This window comes from Cherax quadricarinatus, chromosome 61 (genome assembly GCF_038502225.1).
Source record: "Cherax quadricarinatus isolate ZL_2023a chromosome 61, ASM3850222v1, whole genome shotgun sequence".
NCBI classification, from domain to species: domain Eukaryota; kingdom Metazoa; phylum Arthropoda; class Malacostraca; order Decapoda; family Parastacidae; genus Cherax; species Cherax quadricarinatus.
Window position 1 is genome coordinate 15,851,016 of NC_091352.1, and position 12,133 is coordinate 15,863,148.

The 12,133-nt window shown below is 37.3% G+C and overlaps 1 protein-coding gene across 4 annotated transcripts in view; it reads left to right on the forward strand.

The window, feature by feature from the left end:
• Window positions 1-2,059: 2,059 nt before the first annotated feature.
• The window catches only part of LOC128699320 (PHAF1 protein CG7083), a 54,177-nt gene continuing 44,103 nt past the window's right edge, over window positions 2,060-12,133 (forward strand). For 2 of the 4 annotated variants that reach the window (XM_053791933.2, XM_053791935.2), the window contains exons 1-3: window positions 2,108-2,367; window positions 10,002-10,084; window positions 11,934-12,061. In XM_053791933.2, the coding sequence (XP_053647908.1) occupies window positions 2,304-2,367; window positions 10,002-10,084; window positions 11,934-12,061 (275 nt within the window). In that variant the 5' untranslated portion in view covers window positions 2,108-2,303. Of the gene's footprint in view, window positions 2,368-10,001; window positions 10,085-11,933; window positions 12,062-12,133 lie in introns of all 4 variants that reach the window. The other 2 variants (XM_053791934.2, XM_070098251.1) reach the window with 2 other exon arrangements.

Here is a 12,133-nt window from a genome sequence, read left to right on the forward strand (position 1 = left end):
CGAGAGAGAGAGAGACGGGTGGGTAAATTACATTTTCTTGGACTGCAATAAGGCCATCGACACAGTTCCTCACAAGAGATTAGTGCAAAAGCTAAAGGATCAGGCACATATAACAGGAAGGGCACTGCAATGGATCAGAGAATACCTGACAGGGAGGCAACAACGAGTCATGGTACGTGACTAGGTATCAGAGTAGGCGCCTGTGACGGGTGGGGTTCCACAGAGGTCAGTCCTATGACCAGTGCTATTTTTGGTATATGTGAATGACATGACAGAAGGGATGGACTCAGAAGTGTCTCTGTTTGCAGATGATGTGAAGTTAATGAGGAGAATTAAATCGGATGAGGATCAGGCAAGACTACAAAGAGACCTGGACAGGTTGGAAGCTTGGTCCAGCAACTGGCGCCTCAAATCTAACCCCGCCAAATGCAAAGTCATGAAGATCGGGGAAGGTCAAAGAAGACCGCAGACAGAGTATAGGCTAGGCAGCCAAAGACTGAAAACTTCACTCAAGGAAAAGGATCTTGGGGTGAGTATAATACCGAGCACATCAATCAAATTGCTGCAGCATATGAGCGCCTGGCAAACCTGAGAATAGCGTTCCGATACCTCAGTAAGGAGTCGTTCAAGACTCTGTACACCGTGTACGTCATGCCCATACTGGAGTATGCAGCACCAGTTTGGAACCCACACCTGGTCAAGCACGTCAAGAAATTAGAGAAGGTGCAAAGGCTTACAACAAAACTAGTCCCAGAGCTAAGGGAATTGTCCTACGAAGAGCGGCTAAGGGAAATCGGCCTGGCGACACTGGAGGATAGGAGGGTTAGGGAAGACATGATAACGACATTTAAAATACTGCGATGAAATAACAAGGTGGACAGAGACAGGATGTTCCAGAGATGGGACACAGAAACAAGGGGTCACAATTGGAAGTTGAAGACTCATATGAGTCAAAGAGATGTTAGGAAGCATTTCTTTAGTTATAGAGTTGTCAGGAAGTGGAATAGTCTAGCAAGTGATGTAGTGGAGGCAGGAACCATACATAGTTTTAAGACGAGGTATGATAAAGCTCATGGAGCAGGGAGAAAGAGGACCTAGTAGCGATCGGTGAAGAGGTGGGGCCAGGAGCTATATATCGACCCCTGTAACCCCAAATAGGTGAGTACAAACAAACACACACACACACACACAAGTAGATACGAGGAAAATTTATGCCTCGAATGTCAGAATTTCAACGTAAATATTTTTTTCTTTATTGTCACAATGAATATCCAGTGAAATGTAGTTTACATTATATTGTGACTCCTCATTATGCAGTAATTATCCATAAAAGTTGCTGTGAGTCAAGACAAAGTCTAGCCACGTGTCACATAGTTTACAGGACAATGACACCTTGTAACCTTTGTTCAGGAACTGCGTACACTTCTTATTTTTACTTTACAATTACAGATTTATTCTCGGGACTGACTGACGGTTCTTCCTGCAACAATTTTCGCTTTTTATTAAAAAAAAATTGTACCATTCGTGCAACTTTATTGTAGCGAGAGAATGCCTCGACAGTATACAATATTGAACACGTTTAAAACTTGCAGGATTCCCGTCCACGAACACGCCACACCATATGACGCCACGTGAAATCATTTCTTGTCACTTACATACGTAGAAAATTACGCATTGGTAAAAGAAACTTCGCCTAATTATTTATTCGTTTTCTGTTAAAATAGTTGGTTCCAAGATGGGTGGGGGACGTGTGTAGGCTCCTCCCTACATCTCGGGGAAAAGTACATATATTTAACCACCTATTGCTCATCTTTACATAAGCTCTTATCTTATAGACGAGAAAACTGCTTAATATAATGCGCATTTAAAGGCATTTCCTTTCAAGATAGATATGACAGAAAAAAAATAATGTCAAAACACCTTGAAAGTCTGATCATGTTTGCGCATGCGCCTGATCAGCTGTTAGACTATAGACGTGTAAAACTTTAACACCAAAATACTCTGTATTGACTCCCTGTTATCACTAAGTGGATCTGAAACGCTTTAGAAACTCTTAAGAAACAAGTGTATAATGTATAGAGTTTCTAAATATGTTATTGTCTATTCAGGGTCCCCTATAAATAATAAATTAGCGCTGAAGTCGTATTTGTTTTAGTTTCTTTATGTTGTTAAATTGAGAAGAGATGAGGAACGCCAGAATAAAGGACGCACAAAAGTTCTGATACGTAAATCATGAGAAGGACACTTTAACTGTAATGAAGACGCTTCAAACATTGTAACGGAGGCTGAGTGAGGTGTACAGTATGTTGGAGCTTGAGGTTTATCCAGAACAATCACTGAGCTCGGAAAAATGGGAATTTGTTTTAGGTAAGTAGAGGTGATTGAGATCACCATCATCGTGTTCATTGTTTACATCATGGAATTTATGTGAAGATGGAAAAATGGACATAACCTTTTATTTTAGAGTAAACAGAAATATATAGGAAGAAGATTTAGTGGTTGTTGCCACGTATTAATAACCGAAACAACAATTAACTGACTTCCCAATGAAATTGATTTACTAGTCAAATATGTATGTACTCTTGGGATATACTATTACTATTTTATTTTACCAGTCTGACTTGAGATTTGCCACACTTAAAATTATTAAAGCGATGAAGGATATATTTTTTTATTGTCGTGTATACTTGGAGATAAATGTCTTTATTTTATACAGTTACAAAAGACTGGTGAAACTAATTTAATTTTCTTCATTTGGTAAACATACTATCTATACATGGCTCCCTTCAAGGGAGTTTCCTTGATGCTCATGAGGGCTCTTTATCCAAGGAATTGGATGTCCTTTTCCCCAGGTGCTGTATGACCACTGCAGGTTTAGCTCTTGCCTTTAAGCATAATAATAGCTAAGTAAGTTATTAATAGTTTTTAGGCACAGGTACACATAACTACAATTATCATATGTAGTGTAAATTACCTAGATAACCCAAAAAGTCAAAGTGACTTATTACCCTTATCAACCTATCTATATATCTACCTGTTAGTCTTTTTGTCTGTCTATTTATATTAGATCATATTTTAATTTCTGTGGCAGAGTAAGGAAAATAAAAGTACTCCCTTCTGTATTCAGTGCATTGTGGAAATAATGCTGTCTTAGGTTAGTACTTAATTTAACTTTGGTTAATGTCTAGCTTCACTTGCATTATTGCCTAACCTAACTTGGGCTAGTACCTACTTAGCCTTACTGAGGTTGGTACCTAACCTAACCTAACACAGATTAGCACCTAACTTAACTAAGGATAGCACTTAACCTAAGTTTATTTTTTCTGAGAACCTAGCCAAAATTCCTACACATCTGTAGTTATATTGAATGTAGCAATGTAGTTATTGACTTGAATTTAGTGCTATGACATATGTGCAGTAAGAGTTCCACAAGTGTTGACCTTCAGTCGTAGAGTTGTAGAGGTACTGTCTGGTATTACCTGATAATTGTAGGTCAGAGTGATGGGTTATAATGCGTACATCAAAATCCCATACTTTACCTTCCTACTTACAAATAACCTATACTAGCCTAAAATACTTAATTAATTTTGTGTGTATGTGCATTGGCATTGCTGCAATATTTGCATAAGCTACCACTTCTTGTTGCAGTCTTAGGCTTTAGATACTGTTCCCTTTTTGAGTATTGTACTGTGAAAATACACAACATTGAGACAGCAACCATCGTAGTTAAATATTTTGTACTTCTGTCTCATGAACACATAAGATGACAGGTAAATCTAGCAGACTCCTACAGTATACACTAGGGGTGTGCCATAGTATTGGTCTCAGTAGTTATTGCCCAGTTTTGATGATACTGCTGTCAGTTTGGTATTGGCCTAAACCTGGGTATCAGTATCAATGGATGTTGGCCAGTTGTGATGGTGTCAGTATTGGTATTGGTACCAGTATCGATGGGTATCGGCTGACTTTCATGATATTGATATCACCCAAAAATTGAGTATCATTGTTGGTATTTTCCCATTCCTAGTGTGCACCTACATTTACTTTTTTATGTGCTTCTTAATAGTTCTTAATCCCATAGTATTTCCTTTTTAGAGGAAAATTTTATTCCCATTATGTAGACTTACAGGTTTCCATGGCCAACAATGTTATTACAGTAAGACATTTGTGCCAGTCATTAATTCTTCATTGTCACCCAGTGAAATTTCACTATGTTGCCATCTTCTTCAGTCATGTTTTACCAGTTGGTGAGAGCCTAATTATTTTTCTCTTGCGATGCAGTGTCAAAGACATAGCAGTTTGCCTCCATTTCTCTGCCCTGCCTGGTTTCGATTGACCCCTCATGAAATTTAATTAGGTTCATGAGGCAGAGCTTACTACTATCTTTAGATTTTGCCACCCAAGTGGCTAGTTTATTGTGCACCCCATATCCATCCTGTGGACAGTAGCGCAAGAGCATATGGATACACAAAATGCCTAGGAACTAGGCCCCAAAGGGTTAACAGGAATACATATGGATTTATATCTGCATATCTATAGTTCACTTATCTGTTACAAGTAAATTTAGGAAATTTGCTTAGTATATCTAGTATCTTATTTTCATTAATAAGATATCTTGACATGTCACATAGGTTATTATACTGTCTATCTCTGTATTCCTCAATAAGGGGACAATTAAGCACATAATGTTCAAGACAGTGACCATATGCCTGATCACATAATTTACATTTAGTTTGATCATCATCTATGTGTCTCCCAAACTGCCAGAAGTACTTGTAACCAAGCCTAAGCCTGGCCACTACAACATCAGTCAGTCTGTTCACATTGCAAGTTGCTCCATAAACATACCTATGTTCATGTTATCATAGTGGGTTATAGATCTACTCAGGCTTCTTCTAACTGCATTCCTATAACAATCATTTTCATTATTTACTTCTCTCCTAATATTATTCCTAATGCTAGACACAGATATACCAAAGTTATATTCTACATTCTCCTTCTGGGTACTCTTCTTGGCTAACATATCAACTTTATCATGAAGGAGTAATCCAGTGTGTGATGGGATCCATAGCAATTGTACATTAATTCCTTTGTCTCTGATATTTGAGTATCTATACCTGGCTTCTCCAGTGAGCATGTTGTTTGAGTCATTATATGAGTTAACCCTTTCAGGATTCACAGGCCCTCTCAGGGACTTGTTCTCAGGGTCCCCCAAATTTCAAAAAAAAAAAAAAAAAGAAAAAAAAAAAAAAAAAAATCTTATGAAAATATAGAGAATCTTTTCCCAATCATAATGACACCAAAAGTATGAAATTTGATGGAAAACTTACGGAATTATGTTCTCGTGAAGTTAGCGGTCTCGATGATGTTTATGCATCGGCGATTTTGCCCACTTTGAGCCCTATTTTCGGCCAATTCCAATGTACTAGTCGACAAAAATCATAACTATTTCGCTAGAACTCCATTTTTTCTATCGAATGAGTACAAGAAACCACCAATTTACCGATTTCAGCTACCCAATACAGTGGTCAGAATTTAGCAATTTTGTCAATTTCACACAAATTTCAAAAGATGCCAATTTCCAAATAGGGTTCAGAATAAACAAGAAAGACATTCCTGGCACTAAAATAACATTTCCTCTTTTCATTAGTCACGTCTCCATGCCCCTCTTACATTCTTTTGCTTTCCATTTTGAATTTTTATTCTCACAAAAAATAGAAGATTTACTGTTATGCAGACTACTGCATTAGTATAGAAATGGTATAAAGAATATCGGCGCACTTGTGAAAGAATATTAGACTCACCAGTTGACATGTATTGGACGCTTAGCATGATTTGTTTACTTTTGAACTTTGGTAAAAATCGAACATTTCTGCTACTTTGAGCTCAATTTCAAGGCACTTTTCATTGTAAAACCAGTCAAAATCATCTCAATTTCTGTAATATGTCTTCCATTCTATACAATGAGACCAGGAAAACTAGATTACATACAACAATAAATACCATACGAAAATACAGTGCAAAGTCGCTGTTTTAATCCAAAAACACGGTCATAGTTTTTTTTTCTCTTCGCACTGTGTACTGCAGGATTTTTTTTATACTGCTCACACTGACCACATAGACCCATTCTTTCATATGTAGGCCTACCAGCTTTCTTTCACTAGATTTGAAGGCGCTAGAATTTATGAGTACTAGAACATCAAGGACGCTGGTGCGTAAGCCGTATTAGTACGGCCGAAACTCTGAAAGGGTTAAGAGCACTCAGTGATGACATAGAATCAGTAATGATGATAGAGTCAAGCTCAGTGTCATAAGTTAGCTTTAGTGCCATTAGGATTGCAAACAGTTCAGTTTGCAATGTAGATGCCCAGTTGTTAATTCTTATGCCTAGTTCAACAAGTTTATTATCCTTATTAACTAGGGAGGTGGCAACAAGAGCAGATGCAGCCCTGCCAGAAGACTCCTGTTTAGATCCATCAGTGTATATTACTTGTGATAACTTATTACTACCAGCTAGGTGAGAAATTTCTTCTTGAGCAATTGCTTTAACAAGTGATTTAAGGAAGGGATTACTAGCAATGACCTTCTTGGGAGGCATTTGCAGGTATGTGATATTAAATGAGCACATCTTCCATGGAGGGGTGAAATGCTCTTGTTGTCCACAGTGATACAGTTCCTGCAGGTTATAAAACTTAATGCAATTGCACGTTTTCACAATCCATTTAGATCTGTGTGTATTTACTTTTAGACAGTTAGTAAGGTTCATTGTGACAGTGTCTGGTTCATTTCTTAACAAATCCAAATCCGAGTACTGTGTTAATCTCAGCAATCCTATCACTGATACTAGAAATACCAAGCTCCTTCCTCATATTAAGAACCTTTGTAGATTTGGGACAACCAAGAAAAATTCTGAGAGCTTCATCTTGCATTAACTCCATGGGTCAGAGAGAACTTTCTCTAGCTAATATCAACATGGGAGCAGCATAATCAATTAAGGACCTAACATAGGCTATGTACATCATTCTCATGATTCTCACATAGCACCATAGTTGGGGTTGTAGCCAGCAACAGCATTGAGAGCATTTAGCCTATCTTTGCACTTCTTATTTAGTTGTGGTATAGTGGATTTGTTAAAGGGTACATCTACACCAAGATATCTGTAAGTTTTAATGTAGCTAATGTTTTCACATTGCAAATAGATGTGGGGGGGATGTCGTTTACTTGTTAATATCTTTGATTTTAGAGGAAGATATTATGAGGCCTAGTCGATTACAAATTGCTTGAATTTCATTAAGAATGGTGCTCATCTTCTTATGCCCTGTTGTGTGGATCATGATGTGATCAGCATAGCTTATAGCTATATGTTTAGGTGAGGCAGGTAGAGCATTTAGGAGAGCATTAATCAGAATATTAAATAGCATGGGATTGAGAACTCCTCCCTGCGGAGTACCTAGGGACATTTCTTTAGACTCACTTCTAAAGCCTTGGTAGAGGACAGAGGATACTCTATTTGACAGGTATCCTATTATCCAACAGAGTAAGCTACTACCAATATTCATTTTGGCTAGTTCATTGGGTATAATGGTTCTGTTCACAATATCAAATGCAGATTTTAGATCAAGAAATGTGGTAAAACTAGTAGAGGTGTGTGCAGTGAGAAAGGTGGAAATACAGTTCTGCACACTTTTACCTTTCATGAACCCATAGAGGTAGGGGCAAAGTTGGTGTCTGATTCTGTAGTACAGTCTGTTAAGTATCATTCTTTCAAAAGTTTCACAAAGACAACTAGTTAAGGAGATTGGTCTAAATGTATCAGGCTGTTGGGGCTTAGGGATAGGCACAGTGAGACTATTGGTCCAGGAAGTATGAAGAATGCCCTCATTGTAACGGAGAATATACAGTGCCAACAAAGGGTTATCAGGCACTTGTCTTAGAGTTCTGAGAATATCATAGGTTATACCATCCTCTCCAGGAGCAGTTGATCGACCTTTAGTTAATGCATTATCTAATTCATACTCGGTGAAGAGGTAGTCACTCTCATCAGTATTTTGGCTCATAAAATTAATCAGTTTCAACAATTCTTCAGAAGCACTCTAAATTTGTTTTAATATGAGATGGAAGATTTTCATGCCTGGATGTTTTGGACCAGTCATTTATGAGGTCATTTGCTTTTCCGAGAGGAAAGGGATGAGCAACATTGCCAGTCTTTTTCCTTGGTATTTTATTTATACCTTTCCAAGTCAGACTTAAAGGGGTGGACCTATTTAATCCACTAACAAATTGTTCCCATTCCTGTTGCCTAAGTTCTTGCTTTCTCTTCCTTGCATTTGTTAGTGCAGCTTGGAACGTTCTGAGCAGGTCTGGATTTCTACATTCACGGTATGCTTTACCAATCCTCCTAGCTGCATGTGTTAGATTGCGTAGCTGTGGATCATTATAGTATTTACATTGGTTTTTATTGTCAGTTATAGTGGAAGGTCTATGTTTTCTTTTCCTGCCCACTTGATCTGTGAGGACAGTCTCAATAGTGGCAATTAAATCATCATTGAATTGTTGTCTGCCAATGGGCTCGTAATTCTTATACCATTGATCCAAGTGGTTAATAACGCTGTCTCTGTGCTCTGTGCACACAAAACCTGAGGCCAATGTCGCATTGCTTGTCGGTGAGTGAACATTATCCTGGGAGGTCATAGGAAAGATTTTGTAATAATCCATTGATTTTGGCACTTGTTTATTATGTGTGACTGCTAAATAAGCCACCATAGGCCCAAAGAAATCTAGTGCCAGTCCTTTGGTAAAGAAAGTGAGGAACATGAAAGAATTAATGAAAGAAATCATAGCAAAGTACCAAAGTGGAGGAGGAAGAGAGAGTGAAGACTGTGCCTTCTTCAGCGATTCTACGATATGTATGATACTAAAGCATCATAAGTCAATAAAGGCTATAGTGCCAGCCAGCGATAAAGTGTAGCATTAACAGTGTAGCAAGTAAGTTAAGCGATTAGAAAAAGTACAGCACGAACCTAACTCCTCTAATGTTGTTGGAAGTACACCTACCATCCGACTTACGACCTGCTCGACTTAGGACCACTCGACTTACGACCGTGTTTTTTATGCCAAATTTCTGGGAAATAAATAACTATTTGTGTTGTACACAGTGTTTATCCTAAACCTTACAGTATAAAATACAGTACTAACAACATAAAAAGTAAAGTAAAACATGAAATACCAAAATAAAACAATAAAATAAAGTCATTACAAAAAGTCTTGTTGATATTCAGTAGTAAAGTTCGACTTACGACCATTTCGACTTACGACCGGTTTCTTGGAACCGAACTCGGTCGTAAGTCGGATGGTAGGTGTATATAGGGCTACTGACAACACCACCAACTCTGCTGCCGCCTTCACCACCACTGTGTACAACTTCTGCTCTCACTGGCCCTTATACACCCAACAACAACAACAACAACAACAACACAACACCACTTGTGACATACGTAATGACATATTTTATTCATTCTAGAGTATAGATGAATTGTGATAGATAAATAAGCCATAGAGTTGATGTTAGTGTCATATTGAAGCATATTGTCCTGTCTCCAACAATAAACTTGCCTCCTCCTCCCCTCCTCGTCTGCCATTCACCAACAAGAGTCTTCAGTGAAGGTAAGTGTGATATTAAATGTTCATTTATACATTTTATTAGTGCTTTATATTTATTTGTCATTCTTTTCTGCATGTAAATCTATAAGCTAAAAGAAAAAAATTTTTGTTAATACTTCTGGGTGTCTGAAACGGATTAATTGGATTTACATTATTTCTTATGGGGAAAATGGTTTCAGTTTTCGTTAATTTCCCATTTCGTCAGACTCTCTGGAACGGATTAATCACAAAAACTGAGGGTCCACTGTATTTCTTTATTTATTTACTACAATAATATGTTTGTAATATCATGTATGTTATTCTCTGCAGTATATTTTATATTTCTTTTTTCCATTTGGCAGGAATGCACTTCAGCCAGGCAGTGGCCATAATACAACATCAGGTTGGCACTATTCGTGGTGTGCAGGTCCTCTACAGCGACACCGTGAGTAGTACCAGGGCAATTTTATGAAGTGTTTGTTAGGAAGTTATACTGTGCTTCCCATATTTTCCATATGCTATTGTATTTCATGAAAAAATCTTGGAGGTACTTTCTTTGTTGATTAGCCTATAACTAATTAATCTATCTATTGTAATTTAAAGTAGTATCAGTTCAGATTTGCTGAGTGTTGTTATTATTGTCTGAGACTGTAAAGGGTACAGATTATTGGAAAACCAGTCTATTGTATTTGGGATCACTGTTGTAAAGTACTAATAAACCACTCAAATGAACTTCATATAAAAGCTGTTTGTGCAAATAAATGTTCATCTGGTTCCATTAAGGTGTATGGTGTCTAAATTAGGATGATTATCATTCACTCCAGAAGAAAACAGACATATTATAAATCTTAGGCTGATCCCTAGCCATCTTTGTTCAGTTTGCTAATACGTACAGTGAACCCTCGATTTAACCTTTTGACTGTCAAGACCCCTGCTCACAAACTTGCTCTCAGTGTTGAAGAATTTAAAAAAAAAAATTATTTTTTCTTATGAAATGATAGAGAATCTTTTCCCGATGGTAATGACACCAAAAGTACGAAATTTGATTGAAACCTTATGGAATTTTGCTCTTGTGAATTTAGCAATCTCAGTGATATTTACGCATCGGCGATTTTGCCCACTTTGAGTCCTATTTTTGGCCAATTCCTTTGTTCCAGTCGACCAAACTCATAGCTATTTCTTTAGAACTCTATTTGCTCTATTGATTGAGTACAAGAAACCACTCATTTACCGATTTCAACTACCCAATAAAGTGGTCAGAAATTGGCAATTTGGCCAATTTCACGCAAGTTAAAAAAGATGCCAGTTTCAAAAAAGGGTCCAGAATGAACAATGCAGACATTCCTGCACTAAAATAACATTTTCTCTGTTCATCAGTCACGTCTCCAGGCCCCTCTTATATTACTCTTGCTTTCTATTTGAATTTTTATTCACACAAAAAATAAAAGATTTACTGTTATGCAGACTACTGCATTATTGTAATACAATAATTGTATAAATAATGTCAACCCATTTTTGACTGCTAATTGGACACTTACTGGACAATGTTTACATTTGTTTACTTTTGAACATTGGCAAAAATCGAACATTTCCTCTACTTTGAGCTCAATTTCAAGGTCCTTTCCATCTTGAAACCAATCAGAATCATTTCTATTTCTGTAATATGTCTTCTATTCTATCAAATGAGACCAAGAAAATGAGAATACGACAATAAATACTATACGAAAATCCACCTTGAAGTCAGCATTTTAATCCAGAAACACGGCCGGAGTCTTTTTTCTTATTATGCACTACATCCTGCAGGATTTTTTTTTATACTGCACACACTGACCATACAGACCCATTCTCTCCCGCTTGATTTGAGGCCCCTAGAATTTTGGAGTATAAATACGTCAGAAACACTGGCTCGTAAGATGTACATGTATATATATGACCAAAACAGTCAAAGGGTTAATGGACTAATGGAGGGGGGGAAGGGTATCTGTTATAGCAATTTCTGTTGAATCTGAATTAATAGAATATTTTTCTTTGATCATAGCAGTAATGGCCAATTTTTATATTAAACTGAGTTCATTAAATTTGAAAATGAATTTACCCAGCTAACCACAATAGTAATGGATAAATCTGGATTTAACAGTCTTTGTCTGTTAAATCCGAAATGAATCTGCATAGCAAAACAAGAATAACTAGCAATTCTCAATTTAACAGACTTTGTTGCTTCAAAATATTGTCTGGCCATAGAAAACAAAAGTTCTTAACATTATGTGGCTGTAAATGCTATGCAACTCTTGCAGACCTTGCTGGAGACTGACCTCATCTTGAACCTCTCTAATGATGGCATTCAGTTGTACTTTGATCCTGTGTGTCAAAGACTCAAGATTATTGAAGTGTTTAATATGAAGGCAGTGAAACTAAAATACTGGTGAGTCATCCTTATATGTGTGTATGTTTGATGTCCGAACAGATTGGTGCTTTGTATTAGTCACTGCATGCA